This window comes from Mus musculus, chromosome 12 (assembly GCF_000001635.26).
Source record: "Mus musculus strain C57BL/6J chromosome 12, GRCm38.p6 C57BL/6J".
NCBI classification, from domain to species: Eukaryota; Metazoa; Chordata; class Mammalia; order Rodentia; family Muridae; genus Mus; species Mus musculus.
The window spans coordinates 36,111,339-36,139,168 of record NC_000078.6 but is presented as its reverse complement, the minus strand read 5'-3'; the positions used below and the strand labels follow the sequence as shown (position 1 = coordinate 36,139,168).

Sequence of the window (27,830 nt, the reverse complement as noted above, 5' to 3'; positions counted from 1 at the left end):
CTGGTGTGACAGCCTTGCAGAAGACTTGCTGCTTTGCAGGTGAGGTTGCTCTCCTACCCATTTGAAGCCTGAAATCTGGCCCCTCCACAATTGTAAGCAGTATTGACTGCTTATAGCAGTTGCTTTGTGAATTTTCTTTTCAAGGCTTCTTTTCTTTCCCACAACATATTGCTTTGAAAATTGGGCAAAATGATTCTCAAAGATACTCTATTGGAGAAATATTAACTAGAAATTCTGCAGATAGTCAGATCAGGAGATAGTGTGGACTGTTAAGAGGACTTGAGTTTGGGTCCCCAGTACCTATATCGGTTGACTCACCACTGCCTGTAACTCCAGGGAATCCAATGGCCTGGGCAAATTCTTTCATGCACACAGACATACACAGAATTTAAGAAAACATACAGTTTTTCAGATATGTTTTTATTAAGTATTTGAAGCCATAAGACTTGTTTTAAAAATCACATGGTCTAATATGGTAACCATTAGTCTGATTGATTATTTAAATTTTAACTAATGAGAATGAAATAAAATTAAACATTTAGGTATTCAATCCTACTAAAAGGTTCAGTGGTTAAATATACCTACTTGGTACTGTGTTAGAGACTGTAAACAAAGCCATTCTTTTATTATACATAGACATACTGAATGCATTGTTCATTGTCAGACATGGGAGGACGTGGTCTCAGCTGGGTTACTACCTTCTTTGGCAGTAATGTTTTACTGCCATATAGCCATAACCATTTGTTTTCATATTTTCTCCTTTTAAAAATTTTAAGGTCTTTGTGTACACATGAGTGTAAGGTGTGCACACATGGGGACAGGAGAGAAGGACATGTGTGACTGCATATGTGGAGATCAGAGGACAACTTTATGGAATCAGTCCTGTCTCTTCCTCCCTAATGGGTTTCAGAAATCAACCTCACTCACATCATCAGCTTTGTAGATGAAAGCTTTTGCCCTCTGAGCCATCTTTGCAGGACTCATTTGCAGATGGCTTCTTCAGACCGTAGCAATTGAAACAGAGATGAGACCATAAAGCTGAGATGTATTTCTCTGTCCTTTTACAGGAAAAAAAAAATTGTGACTTCTGCTTTATGGTCCTAAATTGAAGATGTGTCATGTGCATAGTGCAGTAGTATGTACGTCATGGAAGGAGGCTATCAGAATTTAGAGATAAACTAAACCAGACCAAACAACAGCAGACCACGCCAGAATGTATGAGCAAACTTCCAAGTACTGGGGCAAACCATCCTTCACTCAAAGAGGCAGGGAAGGATCAAGTCCTTTCTGATAGATCATCTGTGCTTGGCTTGATACAGTGTGTATCTTTCCAATTGACGTAGGGTCTGAGTAGCCCTGGCTGACATCAAAACTGTGACCTCCCCACCCAACCCCACCTCAGCCTCCAAAGTATTAGTAGGATTACTAATGGGCTTCTGCCACACCCACCAGGTTTTCCAGTGTGGGGCAAAGAACGATGCTACTTTGTATCTAGTTAACTGGCTTCAGGTTATAATGTGGTGTGGTAAATATAATACTAAATAATAATAAGCAACCATAGAAGGTGTACTTTTAATGGTGTCCTCTAGACTATTCTTTGCTGCCCATTCTTTGATATTGTTCTAGGTTTGAGCTCTGTCTATTTCTTAATCCCAAGTGATCTGGCTTTTCTCAGGCCAGGATTTTTCACATGGGCTCAGCGAGGACCTTATGCAGGCTGGCCCTCACTGGAGCGGGTTATACTGTAGCCATGATGAGCTAAATTTAGAGGGAAGTGTGCCTCTGCTGCAAATAGTAACAGCCCAGTGACAGATACCCCAGCGTCCTCAGTCTCGGAATGTGAGAGACAGGTTTTGTTTCAGATTTGTTGGCATGTATTAACACATGTATGTTTCCATATCATCCAGTTATTCTCCACATAGAATAGATAGATGGTGTTGACAATAAGTTCCATAAGCAGGCTGTGAAGAAAAATGTAAGCACTTAGAACTGATTTAAAAGTTAGATGTGTTCTGTGGTCATTCTCTGATAGACATAAAAATGTGAATAAGGTGCAAAGACAGTGTTAATTAAGTCCTTAGGTTTGTGTTTTGGATCAAAAATTTTGAGAGAAAGCTCACACTTGAGTTTTTCCAAATACTTATAAGATAAAGACATTTTGACAGAGTTGCATTTTTTTTTCATTTTATTTTTGTTTCCACGTTTTCTAATGAGACTTGAACACTGAACGATTTCTGGGAGTTGAGGGATAATACATTTGGGGGTGTCTGTATGGGGGGGGAGTGCAGTGGACATGTTGAGGAAGACATAGACGTTACCACTTTTGCATCAATTAAAGGTTTGCTGGCCAAGGGTGCATCTGAGAGAAAAGTTACCAGGGAGGTTTCTGGGTGGTTCTCACAGTTGATGTAAGTGATCCCCGTGTGGTGCTTCTTTTCCAACCCAGTGTCCATCACGTGAAACAGGCGGTGCCACTGATGAAGGGTCTGATGTTGTAACTATTGGCACCTCTTAAGGACTTAGACTTACTCCTCATCTTCTCAGGCTGGCATCCTTATATCTCAAAGCACTTCCTTTCACTAGATGAAGTTGTTAGAAACTCGGCGCCGGTGGCACAATCGACCGACTGTGTTTCTGCATCTGTTGCTTTGTTTGCAGTTACTTTTACTTCGTCAGAGCGATTGGTGAGAAAGGAAATTGTGGTTTGGTTTGGTTTTGGTGGCTGTGGGGATGGAGCATGAGACCAAGATCGTGCCAGGCAAGTGTTCTACCACCAAGGAATAGCCCCAGCCCTAGGAAGGAACATTTATTCTGTGAAGTGACATATTTGTTTTTTCATATTCCTAATGACCCTTTTAAACTTCATGAAGTAATAATTGCTTGGGTAACCCCTTTTGTTAATTTTTTATTGATTCATTCATTTTGAGACAAGGTCTCACTTAGTTGCCAAGGCTGGCCTAGAACTTTTTTCTGTATCCCAAGCAAGACTTAAACTGGAAATCCTCCTGCCTCAGCCTCCCAAGTAGCTGGGATTATAGGCCTGTGCCACCAAGATTAGCTTCAAGTCACACTTTTTTAAATGGTAGATGATAAATTCAGTAGCCTGTTTGAATAACATGTACTGTCTTACTTCGCCTCTATAACTTAAGCAGTCTAGGTATTTTTGGTATATATTCATGCCAACAGGTTATTCATTGTTAAAAGGTCCTAAAGAATACATTTTATGTATGAATATTTAATTTTTTCTTACATATGAGAATCACATATTTACCCTCTTTTTAGGCAAGTAAGTTACACTTTACATTCTTTAATAGAATTTTTACCTATTGACAACTGAACATCATCCCATGTTAGCATAGCTGCTTACCAGGTAAGCATTTAAATGCTTATACGCTGCTTAATTTTTAGGCCTTAAAAATGGTCCTAGATTTTTAGGTCTTAGATCAATCAGATGACAATAAAATGACTGGTCCTGAAGACAGAAGGAGCAGAACACTAGTCAACACACACAGGAAGCAGGGGACATTTCTATCAGACAGGAAGTCCTCTGCAGAGGAGGCATGAGAGTATGCACAGAGAAAGGAACAGGATCAGCTGGGGGAGTCGACCTAGAAGAAGCCAGTATGTGGCCTCAGAAACTAGATTTCATCTTGTCTTTTGGAGCAAAAAGCACAAGTCAGTGAGGTTGCAACGCAATGCATGATGGGGAAAATGGGGTCTTGACATAACTCCCATCATCAGAGCTAGAAGCAGAACCTGCGATACAGCAGAGTTAGATCTAATTCATCCTTTCCTGAGGCTGCCAATGTTCTATGCAGTGGCTAAGTTGTGATTTACGTAACTAAATGCGTGTGGAATGCTACAACTGTATTTCACATACATGTATGTTTGCCTTGGTGTGTGAGTGCAGCTGTAGGACAGCAGGGGGAAAGTAATTGTTAGACTGCACGGTATACACATGTAAGTATTCACAGATATTCACCATATACTCCCCAAAAGTGTGGCATGAAGTCTAACTTCTGCCAACGTTGATGTGGGTGGTTGTTTCCCAACCTTTGCCAAAAGTGGTTCTTGGTAAACTTTCACATGTTGCCAGTCCAGTAGTGTAAAAGCCCTATTCCCACATGGTTGGGGTTGACCATGTACTGATGATCTACGTAGGGTTGTTTGGAATGCTGTTTTAAAGTACATAAATGTTGTTTTTCTTTTTCAGTAATTTTATGAATAAGCATCAGAAGCCAGTACTAACAGGCCAGCGGTTCAAAACCCGGAAAAGGGGTAGGTTGTGTTCTGTTGTGTTGTGTTGTGTTGTATAGTGTTGTGTTGTGTTCTAATCAAATCGTTAGAATTGAGAAAAGTTTGAATTGTCTCTTACTTCCCCTTACTGCTACACTGGAACTCTAACTAGCCTCAGTTCTGTGGTGCAGCCGTGGTGGAATTGAGTTTGCTGTTCAGTGTTGGATGGCTCTCGTGTCTTCCCCAGGGCTCTGCCTCTTTAATGATAAAATGAAAACAGTGGATAAGCTTGGCTGCTTCTTACATTTACAACCTTACTGATTGTGACATCACATTTTATATTTTAGTTTCCTGTTTTGTGCTTTGTTTTGGTTCTTTTTGAGAAAATAGTCACGTAAAAGGTAGAAATGCTCGGGGAAAGAGGTTCCCAAAATTTGAAGTCAGATTAAATCGAGCGGTACTGGCCCTTGAAACACATGGAACTTTCACTCATTCCTGCTGTGAGCAGAATTCACCATAGAGTCCCAGCGGGCCTTGGACTTGCCACAGTCTTGCAGTTTCAACTCCTTGAGTGCTGAAACTCATGACTACAAGCGTGAGTCACCATACCTGTGTGATTTCTCTTTCATCTTCTTTCCCTGCTGAGCTAATGATTGGGCCTGGCCAGGACCTTGCACATGGGCACATGTGAGATGAGTGCTTCATCTCTAAGCTACATCCCCAGCTCTTGACAGCCGTGGTGAACAAAAGAGACTTTTCACCCTGAAAGAAGAATCCCAGTAAACCTCCTGAACTTAGGATTTCTAAGCTCAGTGACCATTTGCCCTCAGGTACTATTTCTCCCTGTCTTCACTGCTTTTCCTCTATTAAAATCCTCTGTCACAAGCAGTTTAAGGGTTGATTCTGCTCTCAGTCCATCATGGTGTGGAAGCTGAGACACTGGTAGTTTAGAGCAGCTGCTCACATGATCTCCCCAGTCAGAAGATATCACTGAAGAAAATATTCCCTGGGAACCATCTCCAAGACGATTCTAGATTTTGTCAAGGTGATCATGAACATCGATATCACACTAAAACATCCGAAGCCATGTTGAGCTGTCTTGTACCTTGACCTCTCTCTTGGCAGTCCCTTTGGGAAACTGCTGAGAGATAAAGGACTTCTGATAAGCACAAGTTCTTGAGTGGTTGGTTTGGTTTTTGAAACAGGGTTTCTCTGTGTATCCTGGCTACACTATAGACCCTGGTGGCCTTAGGTCTCTGCCTGCCTCCCTCTTGTGCTGACATCCAAGCGTGCACCGCCATGGTCAGCCCCAACACAAGGTTTAAAGTTGTCTATTACATAAAAATAATTCTTACTGTGTGGACTATTTCTTGGCACAGCTTGGGTTGTTCCTCCCCTCCCCCATCTGTATTTCCCAGTTCCTCAGTTTGTAATTTCCAAATTATCACAATCCGATCTTCCACCTGAGTCAACATCAAAGCATATTGTATCATTGTGAGAAAGGCCTCAACTGAAGTCAGTCATAGACTTAATGAATGACCTACGATCTTTTTATTTCCTGTGTTTTTCTTATTGTGAGGAAGAAAACATCTGTCTCCTGAGAAGGGAGAGTGACCCTTGGGTTAGATTCTGAGTCAGAGGTTGTTTTCTCTGCTTGCCATGGGTTCCCCTAGCTCAGGGCTATGATTACTCTACCCTGCACTCTATGTCCTCTGTTCCTCTAGAATTCTGACCGTTTTCCCCTCCCCCACTACACAGGACTCAATTACACTTTTTCTCTTGCTGCCATCTTCATGTTGGTGGCTCTGTAATGTTTTTCTTATGACATCAGAGTCTTCTATCTGTTGTTTTATAGTGAACACCGTTGCTATTAATTTATATCTGTCTTTATGGCGTCTCCCCCTCAGCCACCATGACTCTGACTAGGATGGTGGTTCTGATGTTAGTATAAATGATGTTAAGTACTTATTACCCATTCTTACATTAGACAACTATAAGCGGCCAATCTGTGGAAGCTAGACAGTTTTAATGAGACCAGAATTATGCAAGCATGTAATTTCAGCAAAGGGCTCAATGAGGTGTAGTCATAGCAGCTGGGCCTCTTTTGAATCTTCTAGCTGGTGTTTTTGATTTCACAACCATGAAGTCAGATCACATTTTTCTGTGGCTATCTCTTGCTCCTTCTCTTTCGCCTCTTTTTTTTTCCTTTCCTTTTGTGGTATTAGATGTTTGCCTTCTATTACAGAGGCAGAGGGTCAGCTCTGCTCCCTCCAACCGTTGTACTTACCCACCTGTATACCTCCTGTCCTTTCCTCTCCTATGACTGTGGACGAGATCTTCACAGCACAGCTTGGTTCTGTTTCTCTTTTTATAAGTATCATTGTGTGACCCTGCAATGAAATGAATTTAGTAGTTTTCTGATTTTTGGCTTCATTTTCTATGGCTTAAAACTAGACAGCCTGAACTTCCCCCTTTGTTATCTTAAGGAGTTGATAGCAGTAGTAGCATGGTGAAGGAATTATTGTATCCTAGATGCATCTCATTTAATGAGTTCTTTAAGAATTTCATACAATGTATTTTGGTCATGTTCATTTCTCTCTCACACACACATATTCTATCTACATCTGTTTTTTAATTCTGTCAAGACCAGGTTGTGCTGCCCAAACATTCTTCGATGTGTGGCCTTCCACTGAGTTATAGAAGACTTATCGGAGCTACACTTTTTACAGGAAACTGACCCTTCTCCAAGCAGCTAGTAGATATTTTCATCTCAGCTAGGGTTGGAACTTTGTACCCAACTCCCTTCACCATGCTGGATTTCTTCTTATTTAGGATTCTGTGAGTCTTAATACAAGATGTCGCAGCCACTGCTGTGATGCATTCATGTGTGTCTCTGCCCTGCGCATCCCTGAGACACTGTCTCCTTGTAGTCACCCACTGCCTCTGGAGCTCTGTCCACTCCCTCTTCCACAGTGATCTCTGAGATTTGGGAGGGTGGATTGTGGTACATAAGTTTCATCTTCTCTCACATTTCATGATACTGAAGAGCTCTCATGGTCACATTGCTGTGTTCCTCAGCTTTGAGCTGTCACCTTGAAGCTGGACTGTCCACTGTCTACACCTGTTCTATTTCCTTCTCATGCGTCTCTTCCTTCCTTTGTAGTATGTCGTGGCTCAGCCTGTAGTTACCCCACACTTCTTAGGGTTTGAAAGTTTCAATACATCTTGTCCTTGAAGAATTCTGGTTTGGCTGAACATTGGGACTCTAGGTTGGAATTTGGTTTTAGCCACATTTTCGAAGATACTAGTTTTGAACCCAAATTGTTCATGATTTATTGAACAGCTCATGTGATTCCATTTCTTGATACTTTCTGTGTGACTTGGCTTTGGTTTATGATGCCCCAGAAATTTCAGGTGGTTGATTTGTTTCTGGTCTTCTAAAGTTCAAGTGCATCCAATTTAAGTGTGGTGTGTTCGTAACCCTTTTCAACTAAAAACTCATTCTTTAATTCTGTTTTTCAAAAAAAACTTTCTGGAAATTTAAAAAGTAATTTCAATTGGCGTGGGGGTTTGCTATCTTCTTTACTGTGCTATTTTATCATTTGGCAGCTCCACCCTCTTCCTTGTCTTTGGACTAAGTAAGATTCTCTAGCTTGTTCACCTTTTCGTCTAGTTTCTTCTGGCAAATAACTTTCAGCTTTCTCTTTCAATTGTCCCATCGAGTTCTTCACTTTTCCATCATTTGTTAATTCCAAGAGCTCACTGTCACTCAGGAAATATTTATCATATTCTTCATCTCCCATACCTCTCTCTCCCAGCCACACAATGCCACATCTCCGCCATGATAGATACAGTTCACCACATTAGGTCATGATGTCGTTCATTGTGTGCCTATGTGTTATTCTATGCCTGCCTCTTCAGTGTGCACTGGGAACATCAGCTGAATAATATCTGTTTTCCTTACATCTCTGCAGCCCTTCCTTTCAGATGACCTACAGTGTCAAACCTGAGCTTAGTCAGAGCACTACCTCATTATTTACATCATCCTCTGCATGACTTTACAGCACTGTTTTCCAGAGTCTAGAAGATTTGTGATCTTGGAATAGATTTCAATAACTAGAGAATCCATTAAAAAGATTGCAGGACTCTGAAACAGTATCTCACTGTCTTATTCAATGAATAAGTATTTTAATGTTATGCTTTGGATGCTAGCAAAATATTAATAGATATAACATCCTTGCACATACAACAAAACACCTTTGCTATTTTCAACACTGAATGTCATGTTCTGAGGACAGAGACAGTACCTGCTCTGTGTATGCATCACACATCTAGTTTCTCATATGCAGGGTTCTTTGCTCATGGTCCAGGGTAGTTTGTCTTATACAAGAGATATCTCCATCTATCTCTGTCTTGTTCGTTTTCTTCTTCTACAGTCTGGTGATTCTCTGTTTCATTTCTTTACCTTTGACAAAGCAATAATTTAAGTTTTAGTCGTCATAATTTTTTCCCATGATTAGACTTAATAGATTACAAACATTATTAGCCTAGCCTACAAATGATGACATAAATGAATAATTGTTACAGTTAATATGTGTGAGATACTTAAAATGCTAGGTGGCCTTGTTGTACAGAGCTATTCAATTTGTTTGAATAAATGTGTAAACAAGTGTTTTAGATCATAGAAATTTACATGGCCAGTTTCTTTCCAGACTATATGGATAAACACATATGCTCACGAAATCATTTTATTTATTATTTCAGATGAAAAAGAGAAATTCGAACCCACAGTTTTCAGGGATACACTTGTCCAGGGGCTTAATGAAGCTGGTGATGACCTTGAAGCTGTAGCCAAATTTTTGGATTCTACTGGCTCACGATTAGATTACCGTCGCTATGCAGACACACTCTTTGATATCCTGGTGGCTGGCAGTATGCTTGGTAAGCCATATGGTTTGGCATTTTCTTATAGTGTGCATGAATTTCAATTCTATTGTCATATTTCCTCTTAAGATAGAATCTTTGGAAGCTTATATTAATTATATTTGGTAAAAAAAAATCTGTAATTTTTACCTAGATTACAATTTAGAATGGTTTTAATGTAGTATAGGCTTACATTTTTCATAAACCTACTTTAATAAGGATAAAGGCTTTAACCTTCCCTTCAAGTCCACCACTCACCACAGGTAGTAGAAAGAAAAGGTTAATAGCACAAAGGAGCATATGGACCTGTTTTTTGGGGGGCGATTCTAATCTGTGTTGTAGGATACCAGCAGTCAGTTCACATGAATCAACAGCAGTAGCTCGATCCACTCACAAACACTACTCACGAATCAGCAATGGCTGTTGGATCCAGAAACTGCAAGGCTCTACCAACTGGCCCAAATCCACAGAAGCAGCAAAAAGCTGCTTGTCACAAGCTGGAATACCACAAGAAGTTCTTTGGTGTGTTTCTTTCTACAAATTCACAACATGATCAGCCAGGAAGGCAAGGTGAACCGATGGTACAGCATCCTCAGTGGAGACCAGCAAAGAGTGGCAAGGCGAACCAGTGCCACACAGCATCATCCTCTGTCTGTTAGGTTATACTTCTACCCTTTCCAAACATCAAACACCACATGCCCTCTTTCCAGGTAGCTTCCAGAAAAGCACCATGTGTTTATTCTCCAAAACATCCTCCAACGTGTCTGCATCAGCAAAATATCCTCTCATAAGACAGTCTCCAGAAAAGCATAATGACACAACTGAGTCTCAGAAAATACAAGAAATTTCTACTTCATAGCCCCCTTTCTGTTTAAAAATTGTCTTTTTCTCTAACATTAGCAATCTACACACATTAGAAGTAATTATAAGAACCAGAAAACTAAGACTTCACCTCACACCTTAAACAAACAGCCTATGTACCAGGTAAGCAGTTATCCAATAAAACAACCTTAAATTTCTACCAATATATAGTAACTAAAAAAAAACAACCCACCACTCTAGATGATGACAACCTTAACACATCAAATGAACAAAACTATCCACCCCAACTTAAGGGATTGGGGGGGGGGGGGCGGGGACAGTCTTTATAATTGTTTCCTGCTGAGTTCGGAAGAAGAATTTGTGTTTGGGGCCTAAAGGGAAGGGGAAAATAGTTAGACTGATAAAAAGCTAAGTGTAGCGTTTGTTGCCCAGTGTCTGTGTTTATCCAGTCTTTGTGTTGTCTGTCCTGTAGAAGCATTATCCAGTCTTTGTGTGACTGATGACTTAGGCTAGCCCTTTTGAAGTTGCATGTATTTTTTTGTAGAAATCAGTAACAGACTGTCTGTGAATCACTAGTCTATATGCTTTGTGAAGACATTCATGTTCCAACTGATAAAAGGTTTTCCCTGGTCTTTATAAGTTTGGCTGCTATCCAGATTATTTTTTCATTCCCTGTAGATATATAAGCATAACTATATCCCTATCTTAAAACTATTGCAGTTTTCCATTCTAATGTACACATCCTTAGAGTATATTGATTGGCTTAGTTCCTCAGTTTTTTTCAATAACCTAGTGTCTCTCAGCTGCTATTGTAGCCTAACTTATTAAGAAAATTGTTAACAAAGCATTATTTGGGTTTTTACTCTCCTTTTGTGTTTAATAAGCTTCTCTTCTAAGGCACAATTGGCTCTTTTTATAACTGCTTGTCCTGTAGGATTGAGTGGTATATCAGTGATATACTTTACATTGTAATATCCAAAAAATTGCTTCATCTTTTTGGATACATAAGTGGGAGCTTTATCAGTTTTAATTTGTGCAGGTATTTCTAATATGTGTAATCACACAGTCAGCCTTTTTAGAACTTAAAGCAGTTGCCCATTGGATCTCTGATTACATGTCATTGGTATGGTATATATATCTTTGTTTTCCAGTGCTGGTTTAAAATGATGGCTGGTTCATAGAGCATAGAACTAAGAGTGTCTGTTGACATTAGGACATGGCCACTACTTAAGCCAAAGCCAACTGCTTCATGTGTTCACAATCTGGTGTCTATAGAAGGCTGTATCTTTGAGTATTTACTTAAGTCTTTTAGATCTTTCCTGTGTACTTAATGAATTCAAATATCAAATGGTAGCTTTTCTTTTTTTTTTTTTTTCTCTACATGCACATGCATATGAAAGCCCAAGGTTAGGAATCATCCTTTATAGCTCTTCCAAGTTACTCAGTGAGACAAGAGAGGTCTCAGTCAAAACCAAAGCTTGCTAAATGACAACACTGGCTAGCTCACTTGCTCTAGGGAATCCCATGTTCCCGCTGTCTTAATAGGCACTGGGTATTTTATGTAGCTTCTGGAACTATTAAGTTCTCGTCTTTATAACAACTGAACTCTCTCTCCAGCCCTTTTAGATCTAAGTTTCTTTCTTTTTTTTTTTTTTTTTTTGAATGGTTGGGATATAAATCAGATTGGTTAGCTTTATTCCAAATAGACTAATAGGAAATAATTTTAACAGCATGCTGATGAATCCAATAATATTCTGTCTGCACTTGAAGAACTTTTAGCCAAAGCAACAGCAGCAATAAAAAAAAAAATCTTTTCAAGCACATACTTAAAAACAAACAAACAAACTTAAATTGAGTAAAATTCCCTCGTTTTCTCCTAAAACAATTGTGTAGGATATTTGACCAATGCCAAGAGCTTCTCTGTAGCATACAAGTGTTCTAGTTCCTAATACTAGAAGCATGACAAGTGTTACCATTTTTTTTTTGGCTTTTTTTTTCCATTTTTTATTAGGTATTTAGCTCATTTACATTTCCAATGCTATACCAAAAGTCCTATAGTTGATTTCCGTTGTAGCTGTATACCATTTAGAACAAGAAGAGATTTGCAAATCATACTTGGAAGTGAGGGGCAAGTGTGCTGGGTACACCGCTAAGATGGTAGACACACTGCAAATGCAAAGTGTCTGCCTCGGATGTTGCCTGTGCTTCCAGTTGAGAAACATTGGCCAAGCCAATCTGCCTTGCAAATGCATTCCTCCTGTTTGATTTAAAGCCTCTTGGGAACGCTGTTTACATGCTCTGGTGTGGACCATGGCCCCAGACATCACCAGGCCATGTTATACACTGCCAACTTTTACTACATACTGAATTAATTTTGTGTTACCATTTATACAAATCATTCGTCAGTGTAGAATCCAAGAAAGCTATATATAGTATGGTAAATGGGAGGGGGGTTGGTATATATGTTAATTTGTGTTTACTAAGCAGCATATTGTGCCTTTCACCTCCATGAATATTACATTGGTGGTGATTTGAATACAGCCCAGCATTGTTAAAGAATATTAAGTTCCAGTGTCTGTGGACACAAATCCTGTGTCCTGCTCTGTGTAATTAGCAAAACATCTCGGAATTAAAGGCTAGATGATAGTAAGGATCCTAGCAGATGAGGAGAATGTTGTAGTTAACATTTTGCTATATGTAAATCATGGGTCTTTACTACCATCTGTCTTTATTTTTTTTTAAGATCTTGTCAATTAAATTAACAATTGCTATTTTCTAAATTAATATTACAGAATGTTCTAGCATGACTTTTAGTATTCACTGGTTATCGTGAATTTTATCATTACACTGGCAACTCCGGGCAGCAATAATGGTCAGCAAGTGTGTCACACATCACTGCGTTGCTTGGTCCTGTGGAACCATGCAATTATAACTGCTCATGCGGTCAGCTCCTTTGCATAGACAATTCAAGTTCTCGTATCACAACTGTATGATGTATTCTGAGTTGCCAGTGGCCTCCAGGCAGCTCTCTTAACCCTACTGTCTTTGTTGAGCTGTTTTTATTTCCTTCCCCTCTTATTAGATTGCTAGATGTTCCTTTCCACCACTCTTCCACTCTTCTCCACTGACCCTGTAAAGGTGTTGAAGTATCTGCCCACCGACCATCAATGACTATCTTGAGGGCTTATTTACAATCAATAGCCAGTTTAGCTCTGCAGCCCAAATGTCATCCTTCACACTGTGTCAATACATACAGCAGGCAGGAAAGTAGGGCAAAATCTTGGGCATAGTTAGTCCAGGTGTACAACCCCAGATGCCTTTAAAACCAGATTTATGGTATAATTAATGAGCTAAGACAAGTTCCTTCCTTCAATGTGAATCCTTTGTTAAACAACCAGTTGAGCAGGAATTTCCTTCATACCACAGAGTTTTCCTATTGTTCTTGGCCTTTCCTCAAAGAATACTTTTCTTTTCTCTTTTACCCCTATCTTGAGAAAAACTCACTACAAGTTCTATTTTCTTTTAATTCTACTACCTTGAAAAGTAGTGGTGTTCCAAAACGTAGAAGTGGCAGTTAATGCGTGCTTCTAATTTGATAGAAAAAAAAAAAAACCAGTTTAAATGCAAGTGTACATCAGTGTGTGACAAGTGTATCTGTTGTGTGTGTGAAAGAATGCAATTTTTCAAACATTTCCCTCCTCAGGGAAAGGTCTGTAGCTTCAAGGTCAGATTGTCCAGTTCTGTCATTTTTACCATGAAAGAAAAATTAGTCCAGAGGTTTGAGAAGATTATCATCTTAATATAATGTTGTTCCAGGTGGTTGTGTTCATTAATTAATGTACATTGGGTACGTAGGTTGACTTAAGGAAAATAGATTATTTCAAGAGTCTACTTCTCTAAAATAACTTTACTTATAAAACCATTTGCTAGATTCTAAAAGAGTCTGTAAGCTAAGAAATTCTCATTTGCCTATGTCCAGTAACAAAACTGGCTGTGTGACCTTTTCCCCCAATCACAAATTAAAAGCTAAAGCACACAAGTTTAGCAAGGGACTGAGAAGGAGATAACTCCAGTCTCTTCATTGCTGTACCCAAGGTGCAGAGCACAATAGCTTATTGTAAAACTATATGCTTCACATACTTGGTAAGTATAGGAGAGGCATCACTCGGACATGGGCCACTCAAACCCCTCTTAACCAAAATGAAATAGCAGTGAAAAACAGAGATGCTAATGCTCTGATCCTGCCCTTGAAGTCGATCCGTGCTTATGGGAGCCATTGTTACAACTTACGGGAACCTGGAAATTGAACTCTCATCAAAAGGCACTCTGGTTCCAGTCCAGTTCTTCTAGCAAAACAAACAAGAGAATAAAATAGTGTTCCAAGCAGTGCAGGTACTTGATGACTAAGGACAAGTTCAAGTCAGTACAGACTATTAACCACATATGGGAACTTGTGTTAAAGAAAGAGGGAATGGCTTTAGGAACATTCCTGCACCCCCAATAAAAGCCAAAAATGTCCATAACAATTGGTTAACGTGGTTGACACCACAGTTGGGACTAATAACCCACTCCCAGCAGACTCGCCATCTATAAAGCTGGATCTTACACTAAGAGTTAGCTCAATGATTAATAACTTCAGCTTCAGGGGATCTGACATCCTCTTCCGTCTCTGTGGTTATCAGCACGCATGTGTGCACAGAGACACATATATAAGTAATTGGAAAAAGTAATACAAAAACAAAGAGTTGAGTCTGTATAATCCTACAGCTACGTGAACGAGGTCCAGCCAAGGCATTTATCAGTCTTTAAAAAGTTATGGCCCAATGTGGGAAGCAGCAGAAGTGCCACTGTGAATAATGGAATTCATTTCACTGAATAGAAGTTAGTTTTCATGGTTAAGTACCCACTTTGGAAAGAATAGGTTTATAACACCAGAATCTAGTGAAGGCTGGGACATGGAGCAGGTGTGGTCGGTGTATGATGTGGAGCAGCGTATTTGGATTATCCGGATTGGAACCTGTCTTGATTGACACATGCGCATCCAATGGGATTTTTTTACATCTACTCCTCAGGGTTTTCCTTGCTCCTCACTTCATATTTTGGCGTTGTCCCTCCACTGCGTCCTAACTGTAATAACTTGTCTTCACAGCCCCTGGAGGAACACGCATAGACGATGGTGACAAGACCAAGATGACCAACCACTGTGTGTTTTCAGCAAATGAAGATCATGAAACCATCCGAAACTATGCTCAGGTAGCATCCGGCCTGGAAAGAATGCCAGGGTGTTGGATCCCAAGGCCTTGAACGAAGTGGCAGGGAAAGAGCTCCCAATAACAGGGCCAGATGGATTCTTTAAATGTGGGCAAATACACAGTTGCATTCCTAGTGGAACAGAAAGCATTAAGTACCAGACCTTTGTCCCCTTATCTACAAGGCTTCAGGTGTCAACTGCATCTGGATTTTTGCTGCACAGCCATCCTAATTTTTTGGAGAAAACAGTTTTGCTCCTTCTTATCATACTAAGGTTGCCCATTCCCTTTGACCCATTATTTTTACTTCAGACATCTTGTGGCCATACTTGAGCATGTATGAAAGAGCAACTACTGTGATTATCATCACAGTGTTTCTTATAATAATACTAAGGAGAGAAATTGATGTAAAACTCAATGGAAAGTTTTCTGGTTGTTATTAACAGAATACACACTATGCAGCGATTAAAGAAAATGAAGAGGGCTGGAGAGATTGTACAGTAGTCAAGACCACTGGCTACTCTTCTACAAGACCTGGGTTTAATTTTCAGCACCCATGTGACAGCTTACAACTCAAGCCCCAGGGACTACCCCTCCTGGCCTCTAGGGTACCAGCATGCACATGGTGCACAGACATACATACATACAGGCAAAAGACTAATACACAAAAATAAAATAAACCAATTTTTTAAATATCATAAAGAGTAAGAAGGGGCTATGAGTGTAATTTGGCTGGTAGAGTACTTGCCTAGCATGCATATAGCCCAGGCTTGATCACCTGGCACCGCATAAAGTGGGTGGACACCTGGAACACACATGCAGTCTCAGCACTGTGGAGGTAGACATAGGCAGATCAGAAATTCAAAGGCATCCTCAGCGACATAGGGAGTTGACCAGTAAGGATTTCACTGGACCCAGTCTCAAAATTGAGTAAGAGTTGAAAAGATACTTGTATAGCATAAAACCTATGAGAGATTCATGAGTCAGTAATACAATGAGATAAGTTATGCTTTCTAAGGAAGGATGCATAGAGACATTTCAAAGGAGAAGAAACAAATCTCCATTAAATGTTTGCAAGTATGTTCAAACTCACTGGGTTTTAGGGCAATATTAAATCAAATTATAGAGTGTTAGTTTGCCCACATTAGCTTAGTTTAAAAAAAAAAAAAAAACCTAGTGAATTTTAAGGCCCAGTGAAAGGTTGGGGAGCCATCAGCTACAAATACAGATAACTAGACCTACTATTTCTATTCTGGTTCTATATGGATGGACTCTTCAAAAGTCTGATCTGGCAGTGTGGCTCAGTGGGGAACATGGATTTACATGGCTTGCACTAGCTTTACTACCAAAATAGGGAAAAAGATTATTTTTTTTTTCATGAAACAGAAGATTAAGCAGACAGGAATAAATTGCTCTGACACTGGTCTGTCCTTTAGATGTCTTTGTTGCTACTGTGTATATAAGAGCGATAAACACTCTTGAGAAGGCATAGGTTTAAATATTAACACTCAGTTCCATAGCTCATCTCACTGATTTGGGCTGGGTCTCATAGCCCAGGCTGACTTCAAATCCCCAGTGGTTCTGCCTATTGCACAGCCACAGCTGGAAGGCTCATAATTCCTAAGTCTGATCTCGTTGGTACCTAGTAGTCAGTCCATTGTCTACCATAGGATCGAATTTCCAGCATCAAATTGCTGCAGGTCATTATTTGAATTCCAATGAAAACAGATTAAAACGAAACGAAACTGGAAGTCATAAGATATAGCACAGTTTGCCTTTTTATCCTGTCTTAGTAGGGTGGTGTCTTTAAGCAAGTGAGTCCATTTTTCATAGTTGATATGAAGGAAGATCTTTTGGGGTTCTGATGACTCGAGGTAAAGACAGCTGCACTGGGCCTGATGATCTGAGTTCAACCCCTTGGACTCATTTGGCAGAAGGAAAGAAACAATTCTCAAAAGTTTTCCTCGGGACCCACAGGAGGACAATAGTATTTGTACACTCACACAGAAAGAAGGATGGATGGATGGATGGATAATTTTTTATAAAACCAAAGATCTTCTGGTCTGTGTTTGGGCTTTTAAATTGTTGCTTATTTATAGATTGATAGAAAAAGCCAGCCAATGGGGGTGCTCAGGCAGAAGAAAAAAATCAAATAAAAAGAGTGTTTGAGTTGGAAATTAATTTTATATAAGCTATATACATTTACTTGGCAAACACTTTCATAGTATGGTGACTGAAAACCTGAGGTGAGTTTAGACAGTTGTTCTTGGTCTTCTTAGTTATATGAAGAAGCACAACAAAATTTTAGAAGTATGTTATATGGATATTAGAGAAAGCAACAACTGGGTTCAGACATATCTGTGGTTACTAAAGATAATCAGGACTTACAAGATTCCTGGTTCAGTAAAGGATCATTCGTGTACAGAACAGTCTCGTCTCAGGACAGAAAGGCAAGTCCTGCTTTAGGGCTCTGTAGGGATTGTGAGGCCAATCATTCTTCATAGCTAAGTAGATTAGGTTTTTTTGTTCATCTACCAAAAACATGTTTGTGATCCATCTGGATAGTAGTGTGCCCTGAACTCTGCTCTCTCGCCCATGCCACTGGCTCAGCGATTTTATCTGTAACCCCTTTGTTTCAGACATATTCAAGGTCTGTATGTGGAGGGTTATAAATCCTATTTTATTTCCACCGACATTTGTTTATTGTTTCTTTTAAATTTTTTTTCATTTTAGATTGCATTTGTGGTTTTTAATGTGTTTATTTTATGTTTGTGTAAGGATATATGTACAAGTACACGAGCCCTTTAAGACCAGAAACATTTCCATTCCTCTATAGAGCTACAGGCACTTTCCAGCGTCCCAACATGGGTGCTGTGAATTAAACTCAGTCCTCTGAAAACGCAGCAAGCACTCTTAACCTTGGATCTATGTCTCCAGCCCCTGTTTCTATTCTTCAGTTTGCTGTATCCTATGTATGGATTTGATCTTATTTTTCCTGGGGTCATGGTGCCTCTTCTGAAGTGCTTCTGGCTCTCATGTCTTAGTATGAGTACACTTATCTTTTTATTATTGTAGATCTAAGGTAGATTTCCACCCTTCTGTCTGTGACCTTTAAAATTATTTGCATAATTCAATGATTCTGCTTTATATTTAGGTCTTCAATAAACTCATCAGGAGATACAAGTATTTGGAAAAGGCATTTGAAGATGAAATGAAAAAGGTAAATTCAAGGATCTAAGGAAGAAACATCCTGAACTTGGAGTCAACATGGGCTACAAAACAAGACCATATCTAAAAAACAAACCACATACCCGCAGAGAGAGAGAGACAGACAGGCAGACACACACACACACACACACACACACACACACACACACACGCACACACACACACAGATACGCATACACACAGAGAATTTTTAACTTTAGCCCTCTTACTTTCTGGCATGAGGTGATGTCTTTTGTTTGTTAGGGGCTTACTAGACACAGAATAGGAGTCAAAGGCTCTCATTAAGGTTCTTCCACTCAGTGTAAATACCTAGGGAATGACATCTCTCTCAGATGCTAGGGATGGGGAGTTAGTGTGCCCTACCAATGTTACATGGCTGGTTAGAAAATCATGTCACCCGCATGTTAAAACAAACCTATATTAATACCGGGAACTTTGCGTTGGTGTCGTGATGAAAACTCAGTCGAGTCTCTGCTGGGATTGGGGTCCCCTGAGGAATCTCGGCATCATACCTGAGAAATGATGACATTGAGAAAATTTAGTCACAGCACAAAGCAGAGGAGACTTGGGAAAGGGAGAACCACAGCCCACAGCTCTGAGGACTTAAAAGTCACGGTGAAGAGGGACATAAAATCCCCTTTGCTTTGACTTGTTTCAGACTTTCTAAGTAACCCTCTCTCTCGTTCTAAAATGTTAAGGTTTGAAGTATTGGGGTGCACACATCTCCCCCTCCTAAAGTCAAGAGTCTTTTAAAATTCTATTTAGAAATTCCTTTATCCCATATCTCCCATTGCCTCCTTAACAAAGCTAGTGGTTAAACCATGATCCAAGAAATCATGTGTTTCATTCTGGTGTTGTAAAAATGCAGACAACTCTTCTCACTCAAAGGTCTTCCTGCAGACTCTTTTTCTGCTGTGTTTTGTGTTTCAAAAAGTTATATTCTTATGGCTGGAGGATGAGACATATGACTCAGCAGTTAGAATACTTGCTGCTCTTGCAAAGGGCTGGAGGTTAACTCCTAGCCCTCATATCAGGTGACTTACAACAACCTGCAACTCTAGTTCCAGTGTCCGACACCTACCTTCTTCCAGCCTTCCAGACACCAGTATATATATACACACACACACACACCACATTTACATGTAAATCAATGAAAAAAATAAAATGTTATTGTTTGCAAAAATATATGCCATGGTGAGGAAGTGATTGCCCCATGGGGGTGGGAGGGATGTGAAAGTCAGTATATCTCAGAAAACATGTTTGTTGTGCGCTTCCTCTTCTCCATGTACATAGCCAAGTGTGCATCGTGTATACACACTGTTCCCCAAATGTCCCTTATTATGACTATGTAGCTACATGTGTATGAGCCCACAGGAAAGGACTGTCAGACAGCATTCCTTTCTACACTCTCATTTATGATTGAACATGTGTTTACAGAATCTGCTAACTGCACTCACTATATGGTGACCTACTTCATACCTAGGCATGGATGGATGACTTCATTGCATTGTCAAATGACAATCTTCCTACCTTGTGGTCTGGGTTCATACATAATGTGTTTCTTTCTGTCTCTCTTTTTCACCTGCAGCTTCTCCTCTTCCTTAAAGCATTTTCTGAAGCAGAGCAGACAAAGTTGGCAATGCTGTCTGGGATCCTGCTGGGCAATGGGACCCTCCCAGCCACCATCCTCACCAGTCTCTTCACAGACAGCTTAGTCAAAGAAGGTACTTAGCACTTACCACATGTGTGATGGAAAAGAAAGGGAACACAACAAACAGGGAGAAAAACTGTCTGCCCTCCATGTAAGAGTGTGTGTGTGTACGCGCGCATGTGTGTGCTCATACTGCCCAGCAATGATGTTTTTAAAGTACATGTTCACTATAAGGAATTAGAAGAAGAACGTGCACACCTATTATATATGGGCATTTGACTTCTACTTGCAGATTGTGGATACCTTGAAATTGATTAGATCCAAACCTTTTTTTCCAGCTCAGAGGCTGCTCTTTGTGTGAATAACGCATCATTTTGCCCTTTGTAGGACCCTTTTGCTCTTGGAGATAAAATGCCAGCCAGTAAAGAAAGTAGAAGTCAGAAATTTCCCATTTCCCCATTCCCCACCCCCCCCCCCCAACAAAAAACCTAAACTAAACTGTTACCACCTTGGGTCTGTGGAGCTAGTCAGGAGGCTGAGGCCTAAGGATCAGTGCAAGTTCAAGGCCAGCTTGGGCTACATAGTGACTTCCAGGCCAGCCTGAACAACATAGCAGTACCCTCCCTAATGAAATAAAATAGGCAAAGACAGGGCAGGAGTCCTTCTGGGGTATTCATTTTAGTCACATTTTTAAGACATTCTGGGGGAGATAGCTCACTGGCTAGGAGCACTTGCTGCTCTGGTGGAAAACCAGAGTTGCTTTCCCAGCCTCTCACCACTGCCTGTAGCCAGAGTTCCAGGCCACCCTACACTCTCTGACCTTGGACATACGCACACGCACATGGGCAAGCATACACATAAATAATAAAATATCTGTTTTTAAAGAAAGGCATTCATTGTCCAAAAGACAATGAATAATTTCAAAGTCAAGAATGCTGCAACAGAAAGGGGCTTGTGCAAAAAATGTGAAAGTATTAAAGAGTTTGGCAGGCACTACTGAAGAAATTGATTATGGAATGAAATAAAAGTGGGCTGTTCTCTTGTAGGAGGATAATGCTATGCAAATTACAGTTTAACGCAAAACAGTTATTTTCCTAAAAAAATAAATTAAAGGCGCTTTTGTGAGAACATCTGTTTCTTCTGGGGAGTTTTTCTCCTGTGTGTAGGAAGGCCCAGCTTCATTCATGCCCATAGTGAGAGGGCTTATAGTTCTCTTGTAGCTAAGAAGAAAAAAAAAAATTAGAGACAGGTGGCATTATGCTGACCATCTACAGTGTTTGGTTTATGATTCTGGAATCACTAGTACATTGTTAATACTGGGCTCTTTGACTGAATATCATTCTAAAAAGAATTTAGGAACCTTTGTGTACCTTACGTTGTTAGCCTTTTTTTTTTCTTTTGCACAGAAAAAGAAGGTAGTCTATATGCTGATAATACTGAATTACCTAAGCCATCACAACAGAAAATAACTTAACTTACTAGTTAATGTCAAACCTAAGTGAGAGGCTAATATCACTTTCTGCTCCTGTCAAAGATGAGGACTCGGTTCCCAACAGCATCATGCAGGTCATAATGCCTGCAACTCTGTTGCCTCAGGGGACCCAGTGCCCTCTTCTGGCAATGACCATTCTAGAATGTAGGTGGTAGTTGTATGGCTAAGGGTATTCACTGTTTCTGTGGTTGAAATTGGGTTATCAAAAAAACGGGAAGGAAAACGCCTTTGCTATGGGAGTGGCCTTGGGTTTACGTCACGGTTTTCTCTCATACTTCACCATCATTAGAAACTAGATGTTTAAATGTTGATTCCTAATGAGGATGGATTAAGGAAGTATATCTTTGCTCAACTCTTCAGCAGTAACCATTAAAGTGAATAGAATCGTTCCAAACACTCACTAGGAGAGTAACTACAAAATCATTCCAGGTTTTCCATCAAGAGTCTCGTTTAATACAAAGTGCTAGGCTTAAATATACTTTTTTTTGGGGGGGGGGGTCGGTTCCAAAGTTCAATCATGCTTTGCTTTCTACCTTACAATACAGATTATAGAATAATCTCATTTTTACGTCATTACCTAATTATATTGAAGTGATATTGATTTTTGTGAACTATGAATAATGTTTAAAGTTGGGGCGGTTCTCAAATGATAGAGCACCTGTAGGCCTGGCTTTCTCCTCCAACTGCACAAAAAGAAAAATCATTTTAAAAAGCTTAAAAATCATTTTAAAAAGCAGTCAGCACAAGATTCTTGACCTTATAATGCATACACATATTTCTTTAGAAGTGGAAGTTCACTTCCACAGCACTCATGTGTTGATCGTGGACAACGTAGATTCAACTCTCTTCTATGTAGATCTTTTATGTAGATGCTAGGCATTGAACGTGTGTTATCAGGCTTGCATAAGCACCTTTAACTGCTCAGCCATGTTGCCTGCCCACCCATATTTCTTTAAATGAAATAATAGTTATAAAGGTAGGGCAAACTTCGGAATAAATAGGAATATCATTCATGGCATAGACCTCATCTAAAGAGTGGTTTCCCCGCTCATTTTCAAGATTCCTCAGATCAGCCACGTGTCTCCCTTCTTATTTGTTCAGCAGAATGTCACTTAACATAGGCTCAGGAGCTTTGCCAGCAGTGTGATGCAGCCATGGCCACCCAAATAATGGAGGAGGAGGAGGTGCCAAGACTGGGGCTAAAGAAATCAGCCTGGTATGACCAAAGTAGTTGTTTTAGAAAGCAGTAAAGGAGACATTGGGAATTGCTCTCTGCCACCAATACTAGGCAGAATGTTCAACTTAGGAAAATCAATTCAATAATTCAACTATGCCATAAGTTTTCATCATATGCAATATAAATTTAAAATTGGAAATCAGAAGCTTTTATAGAAAAGTTATCTGCTAGCTAGCTAATTGTTTATTTTTGGAAGTAATCGAGATTCAAATATGGATAAGGGATTGAGTGGTTTCTTGATTAACATCTAAGCATCTATCAAAACTACTTTTTAAAATTCTAGAAGTGTTTAATTTTCAGCAGCCCTGATGTTGTGAATTAATATAAGAATTTATTTTACTTTATTTTTATTTATTTATTTATTTATTTATTTTTCGTCCAAAGAGAAACATGCATTGAAAAGCTGGTAATCATCCACATTAGTAGTTCTCTTTGGTCACTATCAGTTCTTCCTGGCACCACTTAACAAGTCAGCTGTCAACAGAACTACACTCTTTTCCATTCAGTTGCTAGGGCAGGAGAATTGTGTGTTCCTGGCTACCCTGAGCTACGCAGCAAGACCCTAACTCTAACAAAACAAAACAACAACAACAAAAAATTAGAAATTATAAGTTGAATCTTAAATAGCTTCTCAGATTATCCTCTGTCCATCCGCCTGTCCAGATGACATCAGCACCCACCTCAATTCCTGTGGCCATTCCAGAGCCACGCCCCTGCCGCGGAGCTCTCTGGGCTCTCCCACATCAAACTGGGGCTTCCGCTGCCTTTTTACTTATGGCATGATATAAAGGTGTCATGAAAGGGATGAATGGAGTGGAAAGCCTTCTGTCTTTCCTGGGCTCTCTGGAGTAAATTTATTGGCCAGTTCTTGACATCCTTTGCCTGAGTCTCTTGGTGAGAATTGCCACGGTCTTCGTACAAATGCAGTGGGCCTGTTGGTGCTGAGCATTGCATGTTTCCCCAGGTCTGATTGTTCCATTTTCTAGTAAAAAGCAACACAGAATAGATGGCCCAAATAACAAGCATCGGTGTGAGCTTCAGCCATTCTCTGCCATTTTTTTGATCATAGATCAAAAAGTTTGTCCTGATACATTCTATACTGTTAAAGTCTCCAGTCATCAGCCTGAATTTGCTAAGTACAGCTTTATCCCTCTAAATATAAAAGTTTACAAACCTTGACAACAAAACTATTTAGTTTATCAGATGAACTATTGGCACCCTGAGTTCTCTCAATTAGTGCTTTTTCAATGCTTTTTAGGTATATTATAGTTAAAAAGCCAGAAACCATGTAGAAACCCAGGCCTCGTGACACATGTTTGCAATTCCAGTGCTGCAAAGCAGAAACAAGAAGGTCCCTGGGGCTTAATGTCCAATAAGCCTAGCCTAACTGGGGAGCCTTAGGCCACAGAAGAGACCCTGTCTCATCAAACAAGACAAAGAGCTGATAGTACTGGGGCCCACCTTTATGCTAGCACTCAGAAAACAGAGGCAGGCAAATCTCTGAGTTTGAGATCATCCTGGTCTACAGAGCTAGCTCAAGGACAGCCAATGCTACACAAGAAACCTGTCTTGAGCAAAAGAAAATACAGCCAGCCAAACAAGATGAGGGCTTCTGGGGAACTCAGTGTTGACCTCTGGCTTCTATACACACATGCACACATTTAGTAAATATGAAGAAATGAATTAAGCACTTGAATAACTAAGTTATACCAGACTGGAATCAGTACTCTTGCTGGGAAAATAGTTTTGTTGTTTTCCCGATAGAGTTTCTCAGTGTAGTTCTGCTTGTCCTGGAGCTTGCTCTGTAGACAAAGCTGGCCTTGAACTGAAGAGAAAGTACTGGGATTAAAGGCATGCATCACCACTGCCTGGCTAAAGACTATTTTCATTGTTGAGTTTATTGTCATTGATATTTCTTTGTTTTTGTTTTTGTAAGTGGAATATCACCATGTAGCCCTGCCTGTCCTTACACTTACTGTGTAGATCCAGTTGTTCTGCCTCTTACAGCAATGCTCCTGCCTCCACTTCCTGTTGCTGGCATCAAGGGCATGAGCCACCATTCCTGGGTTCTTGCTCATGAAGACTTATTTTTTGTATGAATAGAGAGCTGTGCATGTAGGTCTGTCTACCTTTCCCTGTCTCCCGGGATCAAATCCTTTAGCTCTTACCCATTTCTGGAAGCCTGTGAGAAGTGTGCATCCTCACAGGTGGTCTCTGGTACCCAGGAATGACATTCTCACTTTCTTTTAACAGGCATCGCAGCCTCATTCGCTGTCAAGCTTTTCAAAGCCTGGATGGCAGAGAAAGATGCCAATTCTGTTACCTCTTCACTGAGAAAAGCCAACTTAGACAAGAGGCTGCTTGTAAGTGTTTTTTGCATCAAGCTTGTGGTGACTGGTGTCAGGGTGGTGTCATGTCAGTGACATACCAGGGTCTCTGCTGAACTGGAGTGTGTTCCTTTTATTTCTTATTATCATAGAGAAACAAATTCTATTTTAGTCTTATATACCCTCTAATATATTTTAAATAAATGAAGTACCCTCTAGGCCAACCATAAGGAACACTTCTGGGAATGCAGGAAGACTTTTCTAGAGAGGATTACCTGGGGAGGGTTGAGGCTGTATAATGCTAGGACCATCTTGTGAGGTAGCGAACTGCATGGAGTAAAGAGGGGAAAGGAGAGAAGCAGTTGATGTTGACATGCCCTTTCTCTGCTTCCTGATTGGCTCTGTGAACCAAACCACTCCCACCAACACCATCTCCCAACTGTGAGCCAAATTAAACCCTTCTCTTAAAGTTTCTTTCTCTCATATGCGTGGTCATAGCCACTTTTACAAAATTACAAGAGATATCAACACTCAAGTTTGGAAGATTGTTGACATGGTATTAATATTTTATCAACAGTAAAGCTTTTTCCTGATGGCTGTAGTGGTATTTCAGTGGTATTGGGCTTGCCTGACACACTCAAAGCCATCCCGGTTGCAATCCCCAGAGTAATAAAACAAACTAACACTTTCTTTAGTATCAAATAACTATTTGCAAAACTAAAGGTTTTTTTTTAACTATATGTTTAAAAACTAATGTATTTTTAAAAAAAAACTCATTCTCAACAAATAAGATCCTTGTGATATTGAGTAGGAATTATATTATACCTTTCTTTAGTGGGCAGGGGTCATGCATTCCCTGATGTACATACAGAGGTCAGGACAACTTGTAGGAATTTTTTCTTCTACTGTGTTGTTATAGGGATCAAACTCAGATTAGTGGGCTTTGCCTATTTACCCAGCGAGCCTTCCTGCCAGACCCACCATAGCATTTTTGACGAGCCTGTGAGTTGTCCATGAATTAGCTATATCTTGTCTAGTCACAGCTGGGTTCCACGTGTCTTTTCATCTCAGGAACAAGACTGAAGGATCTCCCATTTAGGACATTGTGTCTGCATGGCATAGGACAGAAACACAGGTCACAAACTGAAGCCCTCAGTCACATTAAAAACCTACCTGCAATTGGCCCCGGTAGAGACGCAGCTCAGTGGTTAAGAGTACCTACTGTTCTTGCAAAGGGTCCAGCAGTCATGTCAGGAAGAGGCAGTTCACAGCCACCTGTAATTCCATCTCCAGAGGCTCCAACGCCCTCTTCTGGTCTCATGTGCATATATCTACACTCTGACACGTGTGCATAAATACCATTTAAAATAAAAATTAGGAGAAAAAGTCACTGGCAAGTCTGGAAAATAGAGTAGGACATTTAGCCTCTGTCTGCAGCACTGAGGGAGGGGTTCTGTTGATCCACTTTGACGGAGAGGAAGTTGGCGATTGGGAACAAAGATAGAATCTATCACAACTTGCCACAAAAGACTCAAAGTCTGGTTTCTTAACTAGCTACAGGTTGGTTAATTAGGTCACTGGATATAAAAGTGCATCTGTCTTGAAAACACATGTCATTTAACTGAACTTACTAGATCTGCATGCTGTGGGAAAGAGACGCGTAGATTCTGTTTCTCCCAAGAGCTTCCAACATCAGTGGGGAGAGGAGAGGCTGCTTGTGGCGAACAAGTACAGGAGGTGCCTGAGATTTCCTGACTCAACCCATGAGACACTTGGCATCTGTTATATTCTCAAGGGAGTCATTTTTTGTTTCATGAAGATATGCAGCTAAGTTTTATGTAACTGTTCACAAAAATAGTGATGTTAGCTATTACTCAGCACTGTTACAGATGAAGGAAAAAATTGTATAGCTCAAGGGGAGAGGGGATGGAAGAAACTATTTCGAATCCCTAGAAAAAGGAGAAGTTGGTCTTTTATTTATTCATTGAGTATGGTATTGGCACATTGTGTGCCACGAATTTCTGGGAATGGGGATAATTGAAAGAAAGCAAATAGACCCTGGCTTTTATGAAGTAGCATTGACTTCAAGGGAATGGGCAACACAGAGATAGCGAGTGCAGGTTTGTTTTTAATGGTGAATTTGGGGTTATTGTGGTACTTGTCTGTAATCCTAACACTGGGGGGCTGAGGCTAGAGGATTACCATGAGTTTGAAGCTAGTCTTCTAGTATATTGCCAGATCAAAGCTACCTTCATGAGACTCGATCTCAAAATCAAAAACAAAGGGGAAAGTCAAGGTGAAACACTGTAGAGAGAAAATTACCTAGACAAAAGCTACAGGAAACCAGATCAGGCAGAATAATAATTAATACAGACTTTTTGGTAGTAAGGAAGGCCTATGCGATGAGGCTGTGTATCCTAAAACGACATCTTCATAAATGAACTGTATGGGAACAGTATGATTGGCATGCACTTGAACATAACATCAAATCCCATTTTGCAGTCACGTCTTCCTGACAAAGAGCGTTCCGTGGTTATACTGAGCTATGGAGCCAATGTTGACTGACCTTAGTGCCAATGGCACTGTCCTGAAGTATTTCTAGCTGTATCAGCCACATCAGCTGTTAAATTTATTGATGCATGTCTACTTCAGGCCTGCCTGGCAA

General features: G+C 40.2%; 1 protein-coding gene and 1 pseudogene across 2 annotated transcripts in view; one reads left to right on the top strand and one right to left on the bottom strand.

Moving 5' to 3' along the window:
- Bzw2 (basic leucine zipper and W2 domains 2) overlaps positions 1-27,830 on the top strand; it is a 65,007-nt gene that overhangs the window by 17,673 nt on the left and 19,504 nt on the right. For both annotated transcript variants that reach the window (NM_025840.3, XM_006515166.3), the window contains exons 2-7: positions 4,214-4,278; positions 9,001-9,177; positions 15,131-15,234; positions 18,385-18,450; positions 20,047-20,182; positions 25,092-25,201. In NM_025840.3, coding sequence (NP_080116.2) covers positions 4,221-4,278; positions 9,001-9,177; positions 15,131-15,234; positions 18,385-18,450; positions 20,047-20,182; positions 25,092-25,201 — 651 coding nt within the window. In that variant the 5' untranslated portion in view covers positions 4,214-4,220. The remainder of the gene's footprint in view (positions 1-4,213; positions 4,279-9,000; positions 9,178-15,130; positions 15,235-18,384; positions 18,451-20,046; positions 20,183-25,091; positions 25,202-27,830) is intronic.
- Positions 23,498-24,090, bottom strand: Gm18115 (predicted gene, 18115; annotated as a pseudogene).